The sequence below is a fragment of the Glarea lozoyensis genome (assembly GCF_000409485.1).
Source record: "Glarea lozoyensis ATCC 20868 chromosome Unknown GLAREA3, whole genome shotgun sequence".
Classification (NCBI taxonomy): Eukaryota; Fungi; Ascomycota; class Leotiomycetes; order Helotiales; family Helotiaceae; genus Glarea; species Glarea lozoyensis.
The window spans coordinates 2,760,597-2,785,790 of NW_007360998.1; the positions used below are offsets into that span (position 1 = coordinate 2,760,597).

At 47.0% G+C, this 25,194-nt stretch overlaps 10 protein-coding genes across 10 annotated transcripts; 2 read left to right on the top strand and 8 right to left on the bottom strand.

Moving 5' to 3' along the window:
• Positions 1 to 90: 90 nt before the first annotated feature.
• On the bottom strand, positions 91 to 4,617 carry GLAREA_00895 (P-loop containing nucleoside triphosphate hydrolase; the record flags this gene model as incomplete). Its single annotated transcript, XM_008085653.1, has 5 exons — positions 91 to 578; positions 627 to 3,719; positions 3,772 to 4,158; positions 4,208 to 4,308; positions 4,358 to 4,617. The coding sequence occupies 5 exons, from the start codon at positions 4,615 to 4,617 to the stop codon at positions 91 to 93; spliced, it is 4,329 nt and encodes a 1,442-aa protein (XP_008083844.1).
• Positions 4,618 to 4,868: 251 nt separating this feature from the next.
• Positions 4,869 to 7,589, top strand: GLAREA_00896 (P-loop containing nucleoside triphosphate hydrolase; the record flags this gene model as incomplete). Its single annotated transcript, XM_008085654.1, has 5 exons — positions 4,869 to 5,174; positions 5,223 to 6,008; positions 6,057 to 6,224; positions 6,280 to 7,185; positions 7,236 to 7,589. 5 exons carry the CDS (start codon positions 4,869 to 4,871, stop codon positions 7,587 to 7,589), a joined length of 2,520 nt encoding a protein of 839 aa, XP_008083845.1.
• A 199-nt stretch (positions 7,590 to 7,788) lies between these two features.
• On the bottom strand, positions 7,789 to 9,143 carry GLAREA_00897 (FMN-linked oxidoreductase; the record flags this gene model as incomplete). Its single annotated transcript, XM_008085655.1, has 2 exons — positions 7,789 to 8,108; positions 8,159 to 9,143. The coding sequence occupies 2 exons, from the start codon at positions 9,141 to 9,143 to the stop codon at positions 7,789 to 7,791; spliced, it is 1,305 nt and encodes a 434-aa protein (XP_008083846.1).
• Positions 9,144 to 10,035: 892 nt separating this feature from the next.
• GLAREA_00898 (uncharacterized protein) lies at positions 10,036 to 10,248 on the bottom strand (the record flags this gene model as incomplete). Its single annotated transcript, XM_008085656.1, has 1 exon — positions 10,036 to 10,248. One exon carries the CDS (start codon positions 10,246 to 10,248, stop codon positions 10,036 to 10,038), a length of 213 nt encoding a protein of 70 aa, XP_008083847.1.
• A 761-nt stretch (positions 10,249 to 11,009) lies between these two features.
• GLAREA_00899 (Glycoside hydrolase/deacetylase) lies at positions 11,010 to 12,200 on the bottom strand (the record flags this gene model as incomplete). The annotated part of the gene is made up of 3 exons (XM_008085657.1): positions 11,010 to 11,374; positions 11,423 to 11,981; positions 12,030 to 12,200. The coding sequence occupies 3 exons, from the start codon at positions 12,198 to 12,200 to the stop codon at positions 11,010 to 11,012; spliced, it is 1,095 nt and encodes a 364-aa protein (XP_008083848.1).
• Positions 12,201 to 13,200: 1,000 nt separating this feature from the next.
• GLAREA_00900 (S-adenosyl-L-methionine-dependent methyltransferase) lies at positions 13,201 to 14,163 on the bottom strand (the record flags this gene model as incomplete). The annotated part of the gene is made up of 3 exons (XM_008085658.1): positions 13,201 to 13,330; positions 13,379 to 13,711; positions 13,964 to 14,163. 3 exons carry the CDS (start codon positions 14,161 to 14,163, stop codon positions 13,201 to 13,203), a joined length of 663 nt encoding a protein of 220 aa, XP_008083849.1.
• Positions 14,164 to 15,037: 874 nt separating this feature from the next.
• Positions 15,038 to 15,466, bottom strand: GLAREA_00901 (uncharacterized protein; the record flags this gene model as incomplete). The annotated part of the gene is made up of 1 exon (XM_008085659.1): positions 15,038 to 15,466. One exon carries the CDS (start codon positions 15,464 to 15,466, stop codon positions 15,038 to 15,040), a length of 429 nt encoding a protein of 142 aa, XP_008083850.1.
• Positions 15,467 to 16,962: 1,496 nt separating this feature from the next.
• On the bottom strand, positions 16,963 to 18,410 carry GLAREA_00902 (NAD(P)-binding Rossmann-fold containing protein; the record flags this gene model as incomplete). The annotated part of the gene is made up of 4 exons (XM_008085660.1): positions 16,963 to 17,543; positions 17,593 to 18,128; positions 18,184 to 18,316; positions 18,380 to 18,410. The coding sequence occupies 4 exons, from the start codon at positions 18,408 to 18,410 to the stop codon at positions 16,963 to 16,965; spliced, it is 1,281 nt and encodes a 426-aa protein (XP_008083851.1).
• Positions 18,411 to 20,053: 1,643 nt separating this feature from the next.
• On the top strand, positions 20,054 to 24,081 carry GLAREA_00903 (WD40 repeat-like protein; the record flags this gene model as incomplete). The annotated part of the gene is made up of 4 exons (XM_008085661.1): positions 20,054 to 20,297; positions 20,446 to 22,528; positions 22,717 to 24,001; positions 24,055 to 24,081. The coding sequence occupies 4 exons, from the start codon at positions 20,054 to 20,056 to the stop codon at positions 24,079 to 24,081; spliced, it is 3,639 nt and encodes a 1,212-aa protein (XP_008083852.1).
• Positions 24,082 to 24,446: 365 nt separating this feature from the next.
• GLAREA_00904 (uncharacterized protein) lies at positions 24,447 to 25,167 on the bottom strand (the record flags this gene model as incomplete). The annotated part of the gene is made up of 2 exons (XM_008085662.1): positions 24,447 to 24,920; positions 25,012 to 25,167. The coding sequence occupies 2 exons, from the start codon at positions 25,165 to 25,167 to the stop codon at positions 24,447 to 24,449; spliced, it is 630 nt and encodes a 209-aa protein (XP_008083853.1).
• Positions 25,168 to 25,194: the final 27 nt, after the last annotated feature.

Below are 25,194 nucleotides of genomic sequence, written 5' to 3' on the forward strand. Positions count from 1 at the left end.
CCGCTAATTACAGACTCATAATATACATGCACGCACTATCCATTGTTGAACGCCATAAACATGCCTGTCGTATAGATCATCGGACTTAATTTACGATTCTTCCTCTGCTTCAAAGTCTTCCTGCATAATTGCTTCATCCACATCTTCTTCCACCTCGCCTTCCTGCTCAACAAAGCCAACCTCCTCATCCTCTTCCTCAATAGGCATAATGCTTAGCTCTGCTTCTGGCAAGCCTCTTTCAGCCCTCAATTGTTGTACTTTAGAATTCGTCATGTCAAATACATATTTTCCAAGGTGCTCCACGTTCTCCATTTGTGCTTGGCCAGGGAGTTCCTCAACACCTTCTTCGTCACTAAGAAGCCTCTGACTGGGGAATAATTCACCAGTGACAAGCTGCAGTTTATCTGGTCTTGCTAGGAGAATATCAAAAGCTTGTTTTAGCTCATAGCATGATTCGAAGACTTCTCGACGTCCTAGAATATACAGTCCGAGTCGAGCTCTGGAAAGAGCAACAGTCAGACGACGAATATCACGAAGATAACCGACTCGCGATGTTCTGGTCAAAGAGAGAATCACATCTGTATTCCGTTAGCATAATCCGAGTTTCCTCATAGCGTCACACTTACAGTCATTTTGCTCTCCTTGATATTTGTCCACAGTCGTTACTATTTTGGGGAGACCAAATATGGGGTTCTTGGCACACCGATGGGCCAATACGTCCTTTATCAGAGCACGCTGGCCAGCATAGGTAGCCAAAATGGATATCTTCGAAGCCGGATATCCAAGAAGACGCATGTACTGGAATATGGCAACAGCATACTCTGCTTCACCAAGGTTCTGAATGAAGTGTGGGGTTGGTTCGTTTTCTCCTTTGCTTTTATAGTCCTCGACTTGTATGAATTGATAATCATACTTGAAACCGGCATTGGCAGTCAAGTATTCCATCTCAGTAGAAACGACTGGCAAATTTCCCAAATTCTTGTATCGCCACGAATACAGCGACGCTATAGATGGCCTAGCACGACCTTGCTGATCGAGATCAATGGTTGGAACACCCAAGCGGACAAGTCGAGAGAAAAGGGACTGCTCTAAATTCGCGTACTGTCGGAAAGCAAGATTCTGAATGACTGGCGAATTCTGGAAATGATCTCCACAAAGCACTACTCGCTGTAGTGGCATTTCTCCATTTTTAGGCTTCTGCAATGCGAGAGGAATGAAGTTTTCAATCTCCGTTATTTGGGCTGCTTCTTCCATAATGACATTGTCATAGTGGAAACCAAGACCTGCGATCTCCTGACGTCTCATCGCTGCATGAGTCGATGTCATGGCGATAATCCGCGCTTCATTAGTGAGCAAAAAGTTGGATCGGTCGCGATCACGATGCAGTATTTCGAAAGGCCTAACATCAGCAAGCTCTGTGAAAATTTTGGAGACATGTCGATAGCATCCATTGGCGATATCTATGATAGTTTCCTTGTCAGCGTCAGGTGGAAATAGTGGTTGAGGGGCGTTTGAAAAGTAGTTGTAGAATGGAAAGGCTTCCATGATGGATTCGGGTGTTGAGTCTGAAGCCTTTGCTACTTCTTCAAATCTAGTCCAAGCAGGCTCGACATAGACTAAATTGAAATAGCCCGCCGTTTCGGCAGAATCGCCATGCGCACCTGGTGCCCCAAAATTTGCTGCAAGTCTGTTAACTTCATAAAGGTAGCTACCTCGGTTTTCCAGAAAGGATTCGACTCTGCCATGTTTACTGAAATTTGCCTCAGTATCAAGCTCTTCCTCACCATGACCTAGTCGAAGCAAATGGCGTTCATCAATGTCCAAGGCTACAATCTTCTGGAACAGTTGGTTGAGTGCCTGGTTGCTGTGAGCAATTAAAAGAGTGCGCTGGTTAGGGAAGTTGTGGTATATGTTGTTAATAATTTGGGTGGCAACATCAGTCTTGCCAGTCCCCGGAGGGCCAACAATGACTGTCAGACCAGGCTGGGTACCGGAAATAATACCGTCAACTTGAGCAGGAGTGAAACGAACGTGGTTAAGCTTAGGTGCATCCGTTGGGTAAGGACCATTGTTGGGGGATTTGTATGTGCCAACTTCTACGGCATCCGGTTCTACTTTAGCAGCGGGCTCGGCATCCCGACGTCTCTTCTTCGACGGTTTGGTGGGCACTGCTTCTGCGATCCTTTCCACATTCTGAAGTACATAAGGAGGGCCAAAGCTGCCGTCCACATCACCACTGGGCTCTACAGTCTTGCCAGGCAAGCTCTCGATCAAGTGCTGCCAGTCAAGGAAAGTATCGCGATAATCTACTTGCTTGATTCGGTTCGACAAGTGAGTATATGTAGCTCCAGCGGGGTCGCCATAACCCAGAAACACCTCATGGAGCCATGATGCAAGAGGAACATCAGACAAAGTCAAGCTACGAATGGACTCTAGAACAGGTTTGAAGTTGTTCTCGCGACCTCTTCGTCGGACAACAAGGTTGATAGTCTCGTAGATGTTTGGCTTCCCCTGTCCCACCCGTTCCATATCTTCTTTGTACATAGCTGCGTCCAACTTCACTTGCAACCGCCTTATACGTGGCCTTCCATGGCCGTTACTCAGATTGCCCTGATATTTGAGTACGCGTCCCTTGTCGTCCAGCACTTGGGTGACTTCGGCCGCGCGTAGATATTTGATACCTAGTTTATGCGCATCAGAAGGAGTGATACCACCATTAGCGAGAGCTTTTGGATCGTCCGGAGCCTGTACTGCCAGAAGAAAAATCACGTCGTCCTGACGGAAAGACTCCCACTCTGCTCGAACGTTGTCCGCTAAGCGACTGACATCTAAAGTGATCTCAGCTCGGACAGCCGATGGCTTATCGTCGCCAACTAAAGCAGGAACTACTTCCATTATAGCAGGTCCAGAGATCGGCAAGGCCAATTTAGAGAATCCATCAAAACCAGTTTGGCCATTTCGGCCTACCGTAGGCCTCAATCGTTTGATGACATCTTCAACATGCTTTCGAATTTCATAGAATGATTCGCACCTATGGAGTATGAACGATCTCCAAAGAAAATCCCCTACAGTAAGATACTGGAGGTTGAGTTTTGGGATGGCTAGAGGCTGAGAGCCATCATAATTGTCGTTTCGTAGTAGCGCTGGTTCAAAGAGTGTGAGCTCCGTCGGTAACACGCTTAGATCGCGGGCGGTTTCTTGAAAGGTTTTCCTCTTCTCATGAGAAGATAAAAGGACTTCCGTGAGAAACTGACGGTCTGCAACAATTTTGGTGGATGCAGGGTATGAGTTTCGAAGATCCAATAGATTACACAATTCTGAGATTTCTTCATCGGTAAGGGCCCTTAGATGATCTTCCAGCTCAGAACGTCGATCAATTGAGCCATAATTCGATAACGCAAGTACAGTCAATTTGTCCTTAAAGTGCTTGAGCGCGACACGCTGCAACGAGGCCAGGGTTGCGCAATGTCTTTCGTAAGCTTCCGTTCGACTGTGCTGGATACCAGTATAATCGTCAATTGGAAAATGCGTGTAATGCTTCAGCAAAGAGTACAAGTCTCTCAGCAACCCATTGTCTTCGTCGTTGAAAGCTGGCGACATTCGAATGGCAGAGAGGACATTCAGATCTTGGAGCAGCGTATTGACATACCTACGAGTAGGCAATTGGCTCTGGAGATCGGAGAGGAACTCAATAAATCGTTCGCAATAAATTACGTTATCTGTTTCTGTCGTGAGCAGGCGGAAATGATGGATTGGAAGTTTATGGCATACCTGCTTTACTCTTCTCATTGAACAATTGATTGAAAAAATCCAGTACTAGAGTGAAGAGCCATGAGCGTTCGAATCTTAACCTTGCCTTTACAACATCATCCGCAGCATCGTATCTTTTCGCCGCTGCTCTCCATGCTTTGCGCAATTGTACACTCTGGTCCAGCCTTCTTTCTCGTTTCCCTTCGCTAGAGAGGTTATGCCATATCGAGATGGACACCAGCGGGGCGCATTCCTTCCTTACGATTCCATTATCGAGTGACTGGAAAGCGCTAATAATGAATGAAAGTAGGTGTGTTCGGATGTTGGCAGAAAGTGTGAGGTCCAGTGTCATAGACAATATTCGACGAAATAGGCCAGAAAATTCGACAGCGTTGTCTACGAATATACCTGTGTTTGTTAGCATAATCCGGCCTCAATTAAATCAGACAGAGCTTACCCCACGTCTGCAGATGCTCCCGAGCCTTCACATTTGTGATTAACACAATTAGAATAACGTGGTGGTTATTCGAATCTTCCGTATAGCCAGGCCAGAGATAGCTATAATCACAGTTAGCTCTTGTCACAAAGTCGCAAAGCTACCAATTACCTCTCCAGAATGTGCAGATTTTCCAAACTCAGAAGATCACTGAATTTGAAATCGTCCTTCTCTAACACATCCCATATCTCAGTTTTCAGCACATCAGGCTTGACCTTGACCTTCGTTGTTTTCTTCGAGGGCTTCAACCAGTGTGTCCGCGCCAGCTGCGCAAAAGCGCTTTCATCCAAACCTCCGGGTACGGTCTGCACTTCTTGCTCCTGCTTCTCCTGCTCCTTCTCCTTCCCTTTCACTCTTGTCCGTGGTGGCATCTTAAATTTTGTTGTGCTAGCGTTCCTCCTCTCTGCGCGCAGGAGTCGTGAACAAATTCATGCGATCGAGCTTGACGCGACACACCGGAAATTCTCGCGAGGCCAGGCAAGGCACGCGAGGCTTTGTTGCGCAAGGCCAGCTCCCAACGCCCACAACCAATTCAACGTACAACCGATATTAGGGCAAATAAAGGGTTTTTAAACGATCCTGTCGCGCATCAAGAAGTTGTAGGATCTTCGGATCTGGGGATATGGCCGATTATGGGGTACACGCGGTTGCTCAATTCGAAGAGCTTCTCCAGCAGATATTACACAAGGCGGACGAGGTCAAACCTACGCATACTATCGAGCCACCATTAGACAAATCAGATTTAGCAGATGTATTCGAGCGCCTTCATTCCGTATTTCCACCATCCGATGTTGCGGAAATGAACGAGGGGGAAACGGCGGAGGAAAAGGAGCAGAGGTCGACTGAGGAAAAGAAGAGGGATGTGAAGAAGCGAAACCAATACGCCATAATCGAAACGGCAGCTCGAGATACCTTTCACAATCTACTGGTGAGTAGCGGAATTGGCGAAGATACCATGCAATCTAACGGATTGTAGGCCACTACTACAATTGACAGCCCAGCGTTTGTTCGGATATGGCATCTGTTTGACATCATTTCAATCCTCTCCGACGACGAACAATGCGACCCAGCTCTTTTATTCTGGTTGGTGGAGGACCTCTTGGACAGTCAAACGATTGCTGGTTGCCGCACAATTTTTGATTATCTTGAGTCTCGGCGTGACAGGATTACTGCGAAGCACTTCAGACAAAAGCATTTGGTTATCCTGCGAAGCTGTAACGAGCTTCTTCGAAGACTTTCGCGCGCCGAAGACACCAAGTTTTGTGGCCGAGTTTTTATATTTCTATTCCAGAGCTTTCCGCTTGGTGACAAGAGCTCCGTCAATCTACGAGGCGAGTTTCACACAGAAAATGTCACCACATACGACGAAGTGTCATTGGATGGTATGGATATTGATAGTGAAAACAAAAATGACACCACAATGGCACCGCCCAAGCCCTCGGAGGGTTCGAAAAGTCCATCATCCAAAAAGTCAGAGCCTTTGAGCATCGATAAACTTTACCCGATTTTCTGGTCGTTGCAGCAAAGTCTGAGCCAGCCAAGAAGTTTGTTTGATACAAAAGCTTTTGCTGAATTTAAACTTGCCGTGGACGCAACGAAGACTATGTTCACATCCGTTCAAGAGCAGAATTATGGCCGGCAGACAAGGCCCGCAATTGAAGCGACTAAAAGCCCCAAGCGGAAACGAAATGATGGAGACGATGACCTCGCCGATGCCTTTAATCCAAAATATCTGACAAGCAGAGATCTTTTCGAGTTAGAGGTAAGTACTGCATGTTCACGCTTTAGTCGATTCTAACACCCCAACTAGATCAGTGATCTCTCGTTCCGCAGGCACATTCTAGTTCAAATACTTATCATCGTTGACTTCTTATTGTCGCTGGGTCCAACCAGCAGAGCCAAACTATCACAGGCATCATTACCTAGCAACCCAAATAAGTCTGTCATGTATGCTGATTATTTCTTGAGCGAAGAAAATGTGAGTCCTTCCCGCGTTGAGTTTTATCTTGCTTCCATTTTACTCACGGCGATAGGAAACATGGGCGAAAGAAACGAAAGCAGCTGTACTAGACTTGATCAAGAAAGGACTCGATGGACCTCATTTCCATCGAATGATTGAGTCGGTTCTGTCGAGGGACAAAAATTGGGTAAGATGGAAGATGGAAAACTGTCCAACGATCGCTCGAGATGGCGTTACGCCCGGAGAGTACATTGCTGTAAAAGCTGCTGCTCACAAGGTTGCCCTCAACAAGCGTCTCCGACCTAATCCCCTCGGATCCTTGGATCTTAAATTTCTGTCAGAAACTAACGCTCAAGCCGGGCTTGAACGCTTAAAGGATCCCTCGCGTTATGAAGTTCCATCTGTTAAGAGTTTCAAGTCAAAGATGGAGCTTGATGACATGGACATTGAAATGGCCATGACCGAAGAAGAGAAGAATGCCGCCATGGAATCGAAAGCAAGCAAGAGCTGGAGAGCCTTACGTATTGCAAGCACCACTAACATTTTGGCCTTCGATAAGATTGAGCGAGCTGATAAGATTGATGAGGTCTTTCTAGATCCCGTCAAGGTTGAAGAAGCTGTTTCTAGTTCACAAGAGGGTAACAATGACGACGAAGTCGGACAATTGAAAGACCGGCGTACAATCATCATTGCAGGTCCCTCGGGAGTTGGCAAGTCGACTCTGATAAAGATGCTTCTGACCAAACATCCAAAGCTTTTGGAAAGAAAGGTATCCCATACTACTAGGGCTCCTCGAGAGGGAGAGGTTGATGGTCAACATTACAATTTTATTACGAAGGAGAAGCACTCGATGATGCGAGACGCAGACGAATTTCTGGAGTACAATAACTATAATGGGAATGATTATGGTACGAGTCGTAAGCTGGTAGAAGGTATCATTGCAAGAGGCAAGATACCAGTGATGGAAATGGAACATCATGTGAGTCGTCTCAAATCCCAGTTTCTGATTAGATACTAATTGGAATACAGGGCATACAACAGACAAGAGATAATGGCTTTGTGGCACGTTTCATTTTCATCGAGCCTAAATCTCTAGCAGAACTAGAATCACGCGTACGAAAAAGAGGCGATCTTTCGGATACGGAAATCGAAGGCCGACTGAAAATTGCGAAAGACGAAATCGAACAATCAAAACTTGAGGGAGCATATGACCACATATTCGTCAATGATAATCTCGACGAAACGTTTGAGAAATTGGATGCATATCTCTTTGAAGCAAAGGAACATTCAAAGGAAGATTCGAATGGCTCGTCGAAAGATGTCGAAATGGCCGAGGGCGTCGGTCCAGAAGCCAATAGTGCACCCGAGGGTGATCAATCATAATCAGGGTGAGCTTTCTGCGCTTTTCAGCCAGTGTTTTGATACGTAGCCGGCGGGGCAATAATGTACAACAGATACCCGGGAGAAACCCAGTCATGCTAGAAGGAATTGCATATCGAAGATTTCAAAATCTATGGTGTTCTTCCGAAGTCACAGCTAAAAAACATATTCATCCACGTTTGTCGTCCAAATTTATTCGAATCTAAACTTTGATCTGCTTTGCCTTTTTCTGTTTCTCTTCCCAAGTGGGATAATCCGTGTATCCAACTTCTGGATCCGGGAAAGGGCCATAGAATCTTGGCCGGTTATACTCATTGAGCGGCAGTCCGTTCTTCAATCTCTCAATCATGTCAGGTGTGCTTAGGAAAAGTCTTCCGATAGCGAAAGCATCGTATGTGTCTTCCTCTAAAACGCCCCAGCAGTTCTTATCATTCCATCCTCCTGCGCTTACAAAAGGAGTCGATCCGAAGATGTCACGGAATAGCTTGAGATCAATATCTGGGAAGCCCCAAGACTCAAGATCTATGATGCAAATCAGTCATAATTTCTCTGGATCGGAAAGGGATTCTTACATTTATTCTTTTCTTCCAAACTGAAAACCTGCTCATATCTAGGTTCCACGAAATGCACATAACTCAATGCATACCTCCTCTTCAATTCCTTACACAGATATCCCCAAGTCTCCAATCTCTGCGTTCCTCTCGCCTGATTGAACATTCCAAACGGCGTCAATCGTATAGCAAGCTTCTCCTGTCCAATAGTCGCTACCAACGCATCCATAAGCTCCAACACGAACTTACACCGTTTCTCAGGCGACCCACCGTACGCATCGGTCCTCACATTAATATTCGAAGACAGAAACTGCTCAGGCAAATACCCATTCCCACCATGCACCTCCACACCATCAAACCCACACTCCTCCACCGCAGCCTTCGCAGCCCTCACATAATCCGCAATCTGGCGCCTAATCCCCTCCTCATCCAACTCCTTCGGCGGAAAATCAGCATACCGCACCGTTTTACTCGTCCCTGGCGGCGGATGTGAATACCTATCCTCCCCTTCAAACGCTGTCGCACTCGCTGAAATAGTAGGACTTCCTGTATGCTGCGGAATACAAGCCCGTCCTGCATTCCACAACTGCGCGTACATGTATCCACCCTTCTCATGTACCGCCTCGACAACGTCTTTCCACCCTGCTATCTGCGCTGGATGAAAGAGCCCGGGGACGCCTGGCATGCCGTTTCCTTCGAGGTTCGGGGGGATGCCTTCGCTTATGAGCAGCCCGCCCGGTGTGGTTCGTTGGAGGTAGTATTCCTTGATGAGGGCGTTGGGGATCCATATTCTGTTTGGATCTGAGGGAGTTGAATTTGGATTTAATGGGCTGCCGCGGTTGCGGGTTAGAGGGGCGAGGATTATACGGTGGTATAGTTGGAGTGTGCCGTTTCCTATGGTGAGGGGAGTGAAGATTTTGGAGGAGCTGCCTCGGGGTGCGTCAGAACTGGAGAACTTGCCGTTGCCGGGCAGCTTTTCTTCGGATGTGGTGGCTATGGAACCCATCGTGGATGGTTTGAGGATTCAATTGAAGCTGTCCGAAGTGGAAAAGTGAAGAGTGGAAAGGTGAAGGTATTCACAACATGGCAAGCAAAAAATAGTAAGAAGGGACGAACGGTCTTAACATTTATTATGAGGAAGCAACACCTCTGGTGTTATTAGACAAAAGAAACCAATAATAAACTTCCCTGTCCCGGAACTTCAGAGCTTCATTACAAACACACGTATCCGACATGTTGCCATCATAGCATATATTTTTGTGGAAGAGTGGAGGGGTGGAGGGGTGATAAGGGTCTTATCGTTGATATGTGGATACGCTCCGATGGGATGATCGGAGGTGTTCCGACTCGAGTAGATTGGTTCGAGTCATGGTATTGGGTTATTGTGGTTTTGGATTTATGGTGAAAAAGGTTGGGACAAAATAAGGATGAGATATGAATATGGTTCGGCTAACACGTGAGTTGTGGGAGGAGTGAATTCATGGTGTAAGGCTGATGGGGGAGGTAGGGTGGGGTTGAGGGGATGAAATAAATACCCCTCTTTGAGTCTTATTTGAAACTTATGAACGGAAAATCTTTAAGAGGTTTAATTTAATCAAACCTAGACAAATATATCATATTTGGTCATTCAAATTGAATAAATCTCATCCTCTGACCATCACCTATTACCATTCGCCGCGACGAGGGGCAGCTGCAAGGCTACCAGATAGGTGGGATGACATCAATACATTGATAATAACTCAAGAAATATTATCTATCTCCCAAAATTTCAGAGATATGTTTCCCTCACAACTCAATTGAAAAAAATACCCTCTCAATTGCAAACTCTTCAACCACAAACCATCATGTTCCCACCCCTAACAACCCTCTCCCTCCTCCTCCTCCTCCTAATCCACCTCTCATCCACCACTCTCTCCCCTCCCGACACCATCCCCCATTCCACCCGTGAACACTGGATGCGCGCCGCAAACAGCGCGCTCAACTCGCCCTGTCCCTTCGAGGCCTTCGGCTGCGTAATCGTAAACCACAGCGACACCTCCAACTCCCCGCACGGCGAGCTCGTCTGCAGCTCCCAGAACCAGATCAGGGAGACGGGGAACCCGACGTTGCATGGTGAGGTGGCGGCGATTAATGAGTGTGTGAAGGTGCTTGGGGAGAGGGGGTGGAGCGCGGAGGAGATCAAGGGGGCGTGGGAGGGGTTGAGTTTGTATACTAACGGGGAGCCTTGTCCTATGGTATATTCCCCCCATCATTATGATTCCTGTAGACGAATTGTGTTAATGAAATTTTTAGTGCGCATCCGCCATCCGCTACTCCAACTTCGCGGAATGCATATTCGGCACCACGATCCCTACGTTGATCAAAAAAGGGTGGAAGCAGATCTCCATTACGTCCCAGGAGTTATTCGATGAGTCGGGGCTGTTGCCTGGGAAGACTAGGTTGATTGGGGGCGTGCTGACCGAGGAGACGGATCCGTTGTATAGTTGGCAGTTTGATGGGAAGGCGGATTGTCCGGTGGGGTGTCAAAGGGGGGTGGAGGAGCATAAGGGGAAGGGGTGGTGTTTGCCGAAGGTGGGGAGGAGTGAGTTGTAGATTCAACTGGAGAGAGTGATGAGGGAATAGTTGGTTGAAAACATCAATCACTTCAGACTAGAGTGAAATTCGTGAAAAGTCATCTCAATTTGATTTTCGAGTATGGGATAGTGTTGGCCGTGAAGTGCTTCGACTTTCAACTAGTAGCTGCCACAAGATCAAATCACAACAAAATGCTCATCAGGTAGAAGATTTGATGGTAAGCACAAGTTCAAAATACAAGTCCAGGCAAGCATAATTCGTTAACAAAATACAAAAATCTTCATTACCACCCCCCTATCTAACTCTCAGGAACATCCAAATGCGCCGGCCACGCCATCTGCATCTTAGGCGCCTCCGCCCTCTTAACACCCGGCGCCAAACATCCCTTCTCATACGGAAATTTCTCTCTAAAATGCTCCGCAATCTGCGTGCGTGTCGCTACCCACACATCCTGTTTACTCGCAATATACTCGACAATCCTCTTTAATGCCATGAACCGTCCCGGTTTCCCGATACAACGACAGTGCAGCGCGATAGTCATCATCTTGGGAGACCCTTCCTCGCCTTCTTCATAGAGCGTGTCGAAGGCGTTTTTGACGTGGTCGTAGAAATGTGTGGGTGAGCCGAAGCCGGTGGGGACGTTGAATTTGTAGTCGTTGCAGTCTGTGTGGGTTAGAATGAGGTTTTAGAGAGAAAGGGGAGGGGGACTACCGTAGGAGTAGGGAACCATTAGCATGCCCTTGGGATTGGGTTCGTCTTTTTCGGCGGGGACGTCAACCCAGTAAGGTAAGTCATCAGCGTAACTATCACTGTCCCAAAGTAATTCAATACCCATCTCCTTATACACCTCCCAAACCAGAGCTTGACTCCGACTCGACAACCGCCCGTAATACCATCCCTTTGGCGGACTTCCGCAGATCTTCTGAATAGTCTCGATTTCTTTCTTGATATAAGCTTTTTCCTTCTCAGGACTCATATTCGCGTAATCAATCCACCGGTAAGCGTGACTTGCGACATCGTGTCCGTTTTTCACAGAGGAGATTCCGACTGCAGGATTGTCTTCGAGAGCTTTACCGACGGCGTAGAGGGTGTATTTGTAGTTGTGTTTGTTGAAGAGACGGAGGAGACGCCAGACGCCTGTGCGGGAGCCGTAGTCATATTCTGATTCGATGTTTACGGCACGTTCTTGGATTTTGGGACTTCCACCTGGTGCTTCCCATAGATGGGTTTCGGAGTGTAAGTCCCCGTTTAGAACTGTGTGTTCGGCTCCCTGATGAGTTGTCAGATACATTGCCTGTAAGAAGGTAAGAATACTTACTTCTTCATAATTGATAACAAATGAAACAGCAATTTTAGCTCCGTTAGGCCACTGAGGGTTAAAGGAGTTCTCGCCATAACCAACAAGGTCTCGAGGGAAGTCATATTTATCATCCCATTCGAACTTTTTGACCTTTGACAGATCCGTTGGGAGATCATAAGGTGTAGACATTTTGAAGTGCTTGAGGTTGCTTTTGTGTAACTGGAAAATTCGAGCTTGCTAGCGATAAGAGAGAAAGGAAGAAGAAAGAAAGACACAGGAAACAATATAAATAGCAGATTGTCGTAGAAGCTATGTCATCTTCATCACATAAAGCAAGCGTTTATCAGAATCCAGGAACAGCTATGCGTGGTCAAGCTGTATCCTGGTAACTGTCCAAGGCCGCGGGTCTCCTCATTGACTTCACAGCACGATAAGCTGTTTGCCATCTGCCGAATCCAATGAAAAGAAGAGATATAGAACTTACTTGCATTATCATTCTCGATAAGCATTTCGTTGTTCCGATGGAGCAAACTAGTCTCCCCCGCCTTGTGTTGCCCGTAGGCCGATATGAATCGAAGAGTGGGAGTATCATGTGACGAGTGTTGTCCCCATCGACCAAATATGTTTACCTCACTTACCGGTACAATGGTTGATAGAAAAGGACTGAATAAGGGGAACACAACCGACGTCTTGTGTAAGAACATTCTGGTGTAATTCGAGCATCGATGCGTTTTGCCATCGTGAAAATGCCGCTCAACAGATCAATTGAGTGAGATGCGAACTTATTCCACGTTTTATCAATTCGAGTCGTAGCAATTCCCTTTTCAACGTCAGTTCCTTCAGTTGTATGGCGGAAATGTTTCACATCCATTCCAAGCTCTCTAGCCTCGTCGATCCATGACAAATATGTACTAGATTTTTGTACCTAATCGAGGTTATTGCCGTCCTTTGAAGAAGAGCAACAAGTCTTTGGATTGCCTTATGTCCTCTTTTCCACATAGATGATTCGTAGAGATTTAGCCCTGGAGCTTGGTCTCAGCAGAGACGAGGGATGTTTTGCTGCTCAATGAGGCCTGACCGAGATGTGAACCAAGGTAGTAGAAGACGGCGTATTTAGCTTCGATATTGTGATGACACTTCGTCTTGAATGTACCTGCTGTGGTCCTATGTTTCCAGCAACTTCTGCGGTTCATGGAGTCTTCGGCTTCAGAGCATACATCCTCACAGCAAACAACTTCTTTGGCAACCCATTCTGAAGTTGACTCTGCACAACCTTCAGACCCGCCCTCTCAAAAATAACTCTCAAGTTCTCATCCGTCCTACCCAGTAATTAGCCTCCCCTACCCCTGTCCCCAGATCTCACTTACCTAGTAACACTACTATCAACCTCATCAAAAAGATCATGCCCTGACGAACTCAAATTCTCCTTCACAATCACAAGACCTCGCTCAGTAAGTGCACTTCTGCACTTGTTCAGATAATTAACGAGCTGGTCATCAGTTAGATGACCTAGACACCATTGGTTCCAGACGATATCGTAGCCGGGTTCTGGTGATGGCGTCCAAGATTCAAGACCTGTGTTGAAGATTTGACCGATGCCCGGGGTGCCGGAGAGGGCGTCAGTGAATTTGGAGATGGGTTCGACTATGTCGACTGTTTTGGCGATGGAGAGCAGAAGACCGCTGGTTATGCGGCCGATGCTGTGATATTTTAGCCTTTTCCTTTGCTTTTTCATTAAACGTATAAGAAGTTAGAATGTGATGGGAGAAAAAAATCAAGAGATGAGTCTTCTGGACGGCTCAGACGATTGAAACATTCCAAGCAATCGCTGAACCTCTCATCCATCGATATTTCACTCAAGAGACTTCTGAGCCCGCACCGAGTACGAACCATCTCAACCCCAATCAGAGACCTGGAAATCAAAACTCAAAAGAGAAAAACCTCCCACTCACCCAGCACCACAATCAACGGCCCTCCCGACCTCCTTAACACTGCCCCCCACCACACCAATCTTCCTCAAAAATGCCCTACTCCCCAACAAATCCACCTTACTCACATACGGAAAGCCGCCCCCTAGCATGCCACTAACATCCGCATCGATGTTCTGCCAATAATCCCGCGCATTTTGATGATTTATGAGGGAGTCCGCCATTCTCCGAACCACAAAACGCCCTTGACTTTGAAGCGCGAAATTGGGGTGCAATACGGCGTCAGAATTGATCTGCGTTTTAGTTATAAGGCTGTGAGAAGAATCGACATGAGATAGGAAATTTTGGTGGTAGGTTTTTTGTTTTGGGGGATCTGGTTGGGGTTGGGAGAGAGAAGGAGAAGCGCGTCACTATTGAGATGAAGACGAGATGCTAGATGAGTGTGAGAGGTTTTTTATCCAATCAGCGCGAAGTATTTCTCGCTTATGCTCTTACTACCGCCTCCCGTTTTACTCCCCTCTATGTCTCCTAATTCTTGATAGGAAGGACGAACAGGAAATTATAAATCAATTCGCTATATTACGGATTGGTCGGCCTGAAGTAGTCTGCACCAAACACAAAGCCCAACTCCTCGTATATTCGTGAATCGTCCAATACATCATCTTGCACCCGATTTCATCCTACCTTTTACTCCACCCAACTAGTTGAACAGCACTATGATTATAAATCTCCATCTCGCTGCAAAGTAGTGCCCTCTTATGATCCTCGGCATTAAATCTCAAAAAGCAAAAAGTTCCTGTCGCTAAACATAGGAAGTGTTCCATGTATACAACCCGAGCTCACTTCATTGATATAACGCATCCCATCTTCATAATCCTCCTGTAATCAAAAGCCAAGATTTCACAAAGTCCTAGAAATGCGAGCGGTTGCTGAGGCAAGGCAGATCTCAGTAATCATAGACGAAAGATACTAACAACCGCGCCCGATGAGACCGCACCTGGGATAGCTGTAAGGATCACTAAGAACAAAGTTACTAAAAGGTAACGAGACCTCTGCACAAGTTCTTGCCCCTCCACGAACCAACGTCGCCGCTGCTGCTCACCAACACACCTCGCGATTTCCTCTGCCTGGCGGCCATATAATTCGTGTCGTATCGGAAGGATGAAACCACCCGCGCCCTCCCTGGCGATAGATACTAGCTCTTGCAGACCATGAAGCGCGCTTAGATAACATATTATGTGAGGTGAGTCTTTGCTCCAGCTCTGTAGCAGGCCTCCATGGCCCATCTACATCGCCTCGAAGACGGTCAAGATCCCACAAAACGTATCCCCATTTTCGATAAGGCCACGCCATACTGTCGTATATAGCAACCGGTGAACCCTGTGTCGATAGCTGCCACATCTTTTCTGAGCCTGCAGAGCTGTCTCTAAAGAAGGCGGGAGTCTCGCGGAATGTATCGCTGTTGCTAGCAGTCTCGATCAGTTGCAACGCTCTAACCAAGAAATTCCAATGTTCTGCTGGTGGCATTTCGTCGACCTTAAGCGCTTTTTCTCGCTCCACGTATATTTCACACGCAGTGAGTAGATGAACTTTTTCCAACCCTAGTGTGAGAAGATGCTGAACTGTTGCGGAATATATATATCTGTGTCAAAATTGATCCAATGCTTGCCCCAGACAGCGTCGTGTTCTGCAACATCGTCGAATACTAATAAGCTAACGAGTGGCAAAATGATTTCTCAGTATACAGTCTACTCACCTATCATCGTTTCACGTGCCAAGAAGTCATGAATACGACCTAATTGCACATTTTCCCATTGAGCAAATTTGGAGAGAAAAGAATTTCGCAAATGACGATGATGACCTCTGCGACCGCAGCTAAACAGTCTCTGAAAGATTTCAAAGCGATAGAAGCTACGCGAGATCCTCTCTCTCTCTGTCCGAGAGGCAGGTCGTATTTTCAAGCTGGCTCCAAGAGGAACGTGTGTGGTTCTCGAGCAAGCATGAATGAATTTGTCCGTGAGACTGGACACCACGTTCATATGAAATTTGCTGAGAACAAAAGCATCACGCATACACCAAACCGGTACCTCGGGTCGATCGAGCTGCTGGAGGAAATCCGTCACGTAGGAGTGCTGCTCATCTGCTTGTTCACCGTCTAATAACTCAAGGCGTCTCTCGACGTTAGTACTCAAGTATGGTGGGGTGCAACGATAGACCTTCAAAGCTTCAGGGAGAACATTCCAGCCAATACAGTTAATGAGTAGCCTTTTGACGATCTGCTCCTCGTTTGGCTTGAGGAGGGTATAGAGGTGGCGGCAAGTTAGAGCAGCACAAGCCAATGTTTCGACATCTGGTAGCAGATTCAGAATGCACAGCTGGAGTTCCAAAGGGAGAATGTGGAGAGCGCTCTGCTGGTCTTTTAACGATTCCATAATGACGGGAGTTCTGAGGCGGAAAGCATTTGCTTGTGCCGGTCGTTCAGGTGACTATGGGCGAGATGACGGAAGCCTTGACGACTTGACGGCTGATGTACTTTAAGTCATCCCCTTGAAAAGTCTGCTATTTCTGTCGTCGCAAGCGATTGTATTATTTAGTCTGAAAAGAGTGGGAGAGAAAATAAGATGAGATGGACTGTGAGGTTGCTCGGCTAATTATTATGCTGTTGCTGTCTCCTACCTGGCCCGTGCCCCCCCGATATGTTTGGCGGCAGCACAGGTGGAAAGAAAATTGGTATTTTGATAAAGAAAATACGCAGATACTATATTGTAGTTTTAGTGTAGGATCACACTCTTTAAATGTCTCTATCGATGAGCTTCAGATTTATCATGTTCCACAAGCGCATTGGTCAGGAGATTATGTGGTATGTAAATTCTTATCAAAAAAAAGTATGTATCGCTTCATTTTATAGTCTATTAAATATCCCAATCGCTGGAATAACCATGGAATAGCATCCATCAAAAAAACTCGGTGTAAAAAGTCGCGCCATCGCCAGTAACCTTAAAATGCTCCAAAACAACTTTTCTCTAAGCCTGGACAGCCTGCTCTGTACCGTCAATCTTCCTCTTCTTGGCAAGAGTGGTCTTGTCATCTGAATCTACAATCATAGCCTCGGCAATCTCCTCTACTGGCTCGTTGCCAGCAACGACATCCTTACCTTCAACAGTTGGGAAAGGTGTGAGAACCTTGGTAATATCACCCCACCACTTCTCACCGAATCGCTTATACCAATCGACGGTAATGGCCATTCCATCAGAAAAGCTGGTCTTCTGTTCCCAACCAAGTTGTCTAAGCTTGGTACCATCGACAGCGTATCTGTGATCGTTGAAAGGACGATCGATTGTGTGCTTGACCCACTTGTGGAGTTCCTCCTGTGTGCTGTGGGGGATGTTCAAGTATGTAAGAAGTTTCGAGCAGAGGGTCAAGTTGGAGATCTCATCATAAGATCCGACGTTGTAGACCTGATCCATCTGTCCCTTGTGAAGAATGGTGTCGAAAGCATCAGCGGCATCTCCAGCGAAAAGATATCTTCTGGTTGGGGTACCATCTCCGTGCAGGACGACTGGTTGCCCTCTGTGGAGGAGAAGAGAGAATTTTGGAATGATTTCTGCAGCAAATTAGATTCTGACCCAGATTTGAAGTGACTGCAAACTTACTCTCAGGGAATTGGTGAGGACCGTAGACATTGTTGCTTCGGACAATGATAACTGGCAATTTGAAGGATTTTTGGTAGGAGTGTACCAACATTTCAGCTGCCGCCTTGGAAGCAGCATATGGGTTGGTTGGCGCCAGAATGCTGGTCTCGAGCAGATCATCGGCATCGTCTCTGACCTCACCGTAAACCTCATCGGTGGAGATGTGGATGAACTTCTTGATTCCAACCTTCTTGGCACTCTCCAAGATAACGTGTGTGCCGTACACGTTTGTGTGGGTGAATTGATAGGAGTTTCCGAAACTCAAATCTACGTGAGATTGAGCAGCGAAATGGAAAATGGTATCAATGTTGTGTCTCTCCAAGCAGTCCATAACCTCGGATGGGTTTGTGATATCTCCATGGTAGAAGGTGAAGTTTCGCTTGTCGTTGAGTGCTCGTGTGTTGTTCAAAGAAGCGCAGTAGTCGAGCTTATCGAAAGAGACAATGTTGTAGGCGTCTGGGTATGTTAAGGTAAGATGTCGAACCAGCCAGCAAGCACTGTGATGGATAGCGGTCAGATTTGTTCTTCGCAGAAATTTGACATATGGCTTACATGAATCCAGCACCACCAGTGATCATGATGTTCTTGACATCTGGGAGAGGCTCATATTTGGTGCTTCCAGTCAAGACTGGCGCCTCTTTCCAAATGCCAAAGTCCTCGAAGAATTTGTTTGCGCTCGCATCTTCTGTCGCAAACGTGTTAACTCTGATCGAGGGGTAGGAAAGGTGGGGAAAAGTCTGGCACTTACTGTGGGTTCCATTGGTACCGTTGGCAGCCATAATTGCGGTGAAGGGAATGATATGCTATGATTTGCAAGAAGAATGGATTTTGGTGAAGTTGGTTTCGCGGTCCAAGAGAGAGCTGAGGATGCTGATGCCACTTGGGTAGAGTATGCCAGTAAATAATAGCTGAGGCGGTCAAGAACTCAGGAGGGTGGAGTGGAAAGCGAAAAGAATTAAGATTAGAAAATTTATGGAGCTTAGGGGCGTGCCGGGTCAGCTTGCGGCAGGAGCGGCGGGCATTGGACGGCGTGATTGGCGATGGACGGAGACGGAAAAGGGGGGTGGATTAGAGCTGGAGCTGGACAAGGGAGTCTTGGCTCTTCGTAAACGCATTGATTGCACTGACTGGACTGGGTCAGCAGAATACGGAGGATTAGGCATCATCTCGTGTTGATATCTATCTATGGTCTGATCTAATGGAGAATTGTCTAAAAATGGCAGTCGTACGAGTGGTGCCGTTTTCAAATCATGGTGTTGTGGATTTCATTCACAGATTTATTTCAGGGGATTTTCCCTACAGAAAAGGGGTTCAATCGACGCTACTGCTGTACTATCGGAGGGCATGTGGTCCATCCCGCGTTGTACTTTGTAGCGCACCGCAAAACTTGGGAGCATGGGAGACGCCGCTGTCACGGAGTAAGTAGTAACAATTGATAAGGGGCCACGAATAATCCACGAATCCAACTAGAAATTGGACGATGGCGTGTGCTGTAATGTTCAACTAGGGACACACAGACAAAAAGCAATAGCCCTACCTGAGACCCTCAAAAGGAGGGGTTTCCATCCAGAAGCGAGTCGAACGAAATGCGCCCACGTGAAGCGCATAAGGATGGGAAGTTGAATTTTCCAATGACCTGGGACTTGGATTGTCCTCTTTTAGCTACCTATGTTAGGAGAATTAGGAGTATTCGTAGACGTAATCTAGAATAGTTTGCCCTCCGAAGACTTCGTAATGCCATATGCAGCTGTCGGCAGAGCTGACAATGGTGCAAGTTCAGATGCAGAAGATGAGGCTCGGATGTTGTGTGAGTCTAGGTGCATAGGCGAGTGTTGAATTGCAGATAAAGATATAAAGATTCGTCTTGTTTGAGACCTATTTTGGACATATTTTAGCCTCTTGAGATATTTAGCTGCCGTGAACTTGTCTAGTCTAGTCATGGTCGTCTTGATGTTCTGGACCCTCAGCTCCGGTAGAACTAAAAGCATGATGGTGGAAAAAATCCGTAGATGGCGAGATGCAAAATCTATACACGTGACTATCGATAACATGAGCCCATCTGCTTATACCTTCGAAGATTAGCTTTAGCCCGTACTATGTTACTCATTGTTATATTGTGTATAAAAGTATTATGAGTGGAGCACAATCAATTGAGTGGGAGATCTTGAGGAGGCGGGCTCAGGTGCCATGTTACACGCGGTAGACGCCACTAAGCGCAATCCTCAAAATTTTCAAGCTCGGAGCAAGGCGCGCTAAAGAGCTTCCCATATTTCAACCTCACCTTTAACCTCCATGTGAGCAGTAACAATCAGCTGCGCTGCCAGCTACGACCAACATCAAGGGATCGGTATCGCAAAAGGTCCGAATCGGGTACGCTTTGGATTCTTAGGGGACCATCTCAGCTCTAGGAGCGTCCGCCATCATGGCTACGACCTCGTCTATGTTTATGTATAGCTTGACAGTCCAACCTCCAACGGCCGTCACTCAAGCTATCCTGGGACAATTCGCAGGGACGAAAGAGCAACAGATTGTCACTGCTTCCGGATCTCGCCTCACATTACATCGTCCGGATCCTTCGCAGGGAAAAATTGTCACGGCTCTTTCCCATGATGTCTTTGGTATCATCAGAGCTATAGCCGCCTTCAGGCTGGCTGGTAGCAGCAAAGGTATTTTCCTCAATCAAGTCCTTTTGAACTCCACTTAGTGATACAAGCATGGCGGGCAGCAAGCGGATCATCACCATGAACTGTCGCGATCGACTGTACGAAATGCCTGCTAGCTGGCGTGTGGGAATTTAAGCTAAAGAGATTTTAGATTATATCATCATAACATCCGACTCGGGCCGCATCACGATAGTGGAGTTTGTTCCTGCACAAAACCGCTTCAATCGATTACATTTAGAGACATTTGGAAAATCAGGTGTGCGAAGAGTCATCCCAGGTCAATATCTTGCTGTTGATCCGAAAGGACGCGCTTGCCTGACCGCCTCGGTGGAAAAAAATAAACTTGTGTATGTGCTGAATCGCAATTCACAAGCTGAGCTTACCATCTCATCACCGTTGGAAGCTCACAAAGCCCAGACGTTGGTTTTCGCCTTGGTTGCCCTCGATGTGGGTTATGCCAATCCGGTTTTCGCAATGCTGGAAGTTGATTATGGGGATTCTGATCAAGACCCTACTGGACAAGCGTATGAGGAAATCGAGAAGACTCTGGTGTATTACGAGCTCGATTTGGGTCTAAATCATGTGGTGCGCAAATGGGCGGATGCAGTTGATCGAACCGCATCAGTGCTTTTCCAGGTTCCAGGAGGAACCGATGGCCCTAGTGGTGTTCTGGTCTGCGGAGACGACAACATAACCTATCGCCATTCAAATCAAGAAGCCTTCCGGGTTGCCATTCCTAGGCGAAGAGGTGCCACAGAGGATCCCCAAAGAAAGCGATCAATTGTCGCCGGTGTTATGCACAAATTGAAAGGTGCAGCTGGTGCTTTCTTCTTCCTCCTGCAAACCGAGGATGGAGACTTGTTTAAGATTACAATAGAGATGGTTGAAGATGACCAGGGCCAGCCAACAGGCGAAGTCAAAAGGCTGAAGATCAAGTACTTTGACACCGTTCCTGTCGCATCCAGCTTATGCATTTTAAAGAGCGGATTTCTCTTCGTAGCTAGCGAATTCGGCGACCATCAATTCTACCAATTTGAGAAGCTTGGTGATGACGATGAAGAGACCGAGTTCGTAAGCGACGATTTTCCAACCGACCCTACCGAACCATACACGCCTGTTTATTTCCACCCTCGACAGGCTGAAAATTTGAGTTTAGTCGAGAGTATAGACTCGATGAATCCGCTCATGGACTGCAAAGTCGCAAATCTCACCAATGCAGATGCCCCGCAAATCTACTCGATATGCGGAACCGGAGCCCGAAGCACATTCCGATCTCTGAAGCATGGTCTGGAGGTTAGCGAAATCGTAGAGTCAGAACTGCCTGGAGTACCTTCTGCAGTATGGACTACCAAGCTAACTCAAGGCGACACTTATGATGCCTACATTATCCTGTCGTTCTCTAATGGTACTCTGGTTCTGAGCATTGGCGAGACTGTAGAAGAAGTTACAGATACTGGCTTTTTATCTACTGCGTCAACCCTAGCCGTCCAACAACTTGGCGAAGACGGATTGATTCAGGTCCATCCGAAGGGAATTCGACACATTCGTGCAGATCGCCGCGTCAACGAGTGGGCTGCACCCCAGCACAGGTCTATCGTAGCTGCAACCACCAACGAACGACAGGTGGCCGTAGCCCTCAGCTCTGGTGAAATCGTCTACTTCGAAATGGACTCTGATGGATCATTGGCAGAGTATGACGAGAAGAAAGAGATGAGTGGCACGGTCACATGTCTGAGTCTCGGTGACGTACCTGAAGGTAGGGTCCGAAGTCCATATCTTGCAGTAGGATGTGACGACTCTACTGTCCGTATTCTTAGTCTCGATCCCGATTCAACGCTGGAAAACAAATCGGTACAAGCATTAACATCAGCACCTTCTGCGCTGTCAATTATGGCTATGGCAGACTCTTCTTCTGGGGGTTCCACTCTCTACCTTCATATTGGTCTCTACTCCGGTGTATATCTTCGAACGGTTTTGGACGAGGTTACTGGAGAGCTTACTGATACTAGACTTCGTTTTCTTGGCCCCAAACCAGCGAAGCTTTTCAAGGTTTCTGTACAGGGCCAGACAGCAGTGCTTGCTCTAAGTTCCAGGCCGTGGCTTGGATATACGGATCCTGTCACCAAGGCGTTTATGTTGACACCTCTCAACTACCCAGCTCTCGAGTGGGGATGGAATTTTAGTAGTGAACAATGTACAGAGGGCATGGTTGGCATCCAAGGCCAAAATCTCAGGTACGCGAACTTTAATCTAACTTCCTTTCGAGATACTATGATGATTTTCTTATTCGTTAAACTTGCTTATGCCCAAATGTGGCTATGAGGATTTATTATTATTCCAATTGTTCCTTCTGAGACATCTCCAACCAATTCTAGCTAAACTCTCCCATCAAACAAGATCATCGCTAATCAATTGGCTCCAGAATCTTCTCTATTGAGAAGCTCACCGACAATCTTCTCCAGGAGTCGATACCTTTAACATACACACCTCGACGATTCGTGCGGCATCCTGAACAACCTTTATTCTATACCATTGAGTCCGATAATAATGTTCTATCACCAGCCACTAAGCAGAAACTGCTCGAAGATCCCTCAGTGGTCAACGGCGATGCTGCTGTGTTGCCACCCGAAGAGTTTGGCTATCCCCGGGGAAGGGGTCACTGGGCATCTTGCATTTCTGTTGTTGACCCCGTCACGGAGAAGAAAGTACTACACACAATACATTTTGAGGGAAATGAGGCCGCTGTGAGTGTCGCGACTGTATCCTTCGCCAGCCAAGAAGACGAAGTATTTCTTGTTGTTGGAACAGGTAAAGATATGATTGCGACACCGCGTTCGTCGACTGCAGGCTTCATTCATGTTTATAGATTTCACGAAGATGGTAAAGAACTCGAGCATATCCATGAAACAAAGGTTGAAGAACCACCCATGGCACTCCTTGGCTTTCAAGGAAGACTTCTGGCTGGTGTCGGCAAGGATCTTCGGATTTACGACCTCGGAATGAAACAATTACTCCGGAAGTCGCAAGCAGAGGTGGTGCCCAATCTTATTGTGGGTTTACGAACCCAAGGAAGCCGAATCATCGTTAGCGATGTCCAAGAAAGTGTTGTGATGGTTGTCTATAAATTCCAGGAGAACAGGCTTATACCCTTCGTCGACGATACAATCGCACGTTGGACTTCGTGTTCTACAATGGTTGATTACGAGACAGTTGCTGGTGGTGACAAGTTTGGGAATCTTTGGCTACTCCGGTGTCCCGCAAAAGCGAGTGAAGAAGCCGACGAGGAAGGTTCTGGTGCACACTTACTTCATGAACGCCAATACCTCCAAGGAGCGCCGCACAGATTAACACTTATGGCGCACTTTTATTCGCAAGACATTCCGATGAGTATTCAAAAGACTAATTTGGTGGTTGGTGGACCAGATTGTCTACTGTGGGCCGGCCTTCAGGGAACACTAGGTATCCTAATCCCATTCGTTGGGCGTGAGGACGTGGACTTTTTCCAAACCCTGGAACAGCATATGCGGAATGAGGATGCTCCTCTTGCGGGCAGAGACCATTTGATTTACCGGAGTTATTATGTCCCAGTGAAAGGGATGATTGATGGGGATTTGTGTGAAAGATATACCCTCTTGCCCACGGACAAGAAACAAATGATTGCTGGAGAGCTCGACCGATCGGTGCGAGAAATTGAAAGGAAGATTTCGGTAAGTTTAAAGTCCTCTTAATATGACAAATTCTTTTGCTAACAATTCCACAGGACATTCGAACGCGCTCAGCGTACTGAAAGCCCGTTTTATATGTATTATACAGGGTGTGCTCTTACACTATCTACGAGGTCACGTCCCAAAAAATAGAAGATCTATCAAATCGGAATCTTACATCAAACATTTTTATGATCTCTGTCCTGTGAATCTCCTTTTCCCCAGATCATGTTTCATCTTCCCTTTACCCCTCACATTCGCTTCGATGGGATGTTCCTTTTCCCACTGCTCATCCTCTTTATAAGCCGTCATCGCCTCTTCCAGATTGTAATCCGACTGTTTCATATATAGCAACGCGACATCGTAACTACATCCGTTTTATTAGCCTCATCCCCTTCATTTCAATTTCCTTTTTCTCTTTCCCTTTCCAATGTCCTTTGGATTTCACTTACTCAGATACCTTACACCCAACCATCCACCGCCTAATCACGCCCTTCCGCCGCTCCTCCTCCTCTCCTTCCACGGGCCTGGGCGACAAACTCCCTCCTTTATAGTACTCCCCAGGTATCACTATTGAGCGACGCGCCTGTAGTAGGTGGTCTGAATGCAGGTTATTCGCCTTTCGCAGCACGGAGAGGGGAACGGAATACGCAAGGGCGAGACCCGGGAGTGTCTCGTGGGCGTGGTTGAGGAAGTGGAGGGTGTCTTCTGTGGGCTGTTCTTGTTTTTCGCTCGGTACGGGAGTGGCGTTGGGGGTATAGGAGGGGAGTTCGTCGTCGGAGTGTAGTGGTGTGGACAGCTTGTTTGGTTTTGAGGCGGATTCGGGGGTATAGGCTGGGGGATCGCGAAGACCTTGCGGGAGTGACGTGGGATGGAGGGAGATTTGACAGAATGGGCAGTATGCTGCGAAACGTGAGTTTTCCTATTTATTATACATACATTAGCATGGATTTCCTTATACTATGGATAGGTTGAGGGTATTGTGTTTGCCACCACCAAAGAAAAGAACGTACAGCAATACAATCACCACAAATCACCCGACCACAACAGTCTAATCGCCGGTTCGAGTTGTTGTGTATTGGTTTCTCGGTTTTCTCGTCGTAGGTCGGGGGGATGGAGATGAGGTAGCGGGCGCATGTTGCGCAGGCTTCATTGGGGGAGGAATCCATCGAGGGAGGGACTCGGAGGGTGGCGGT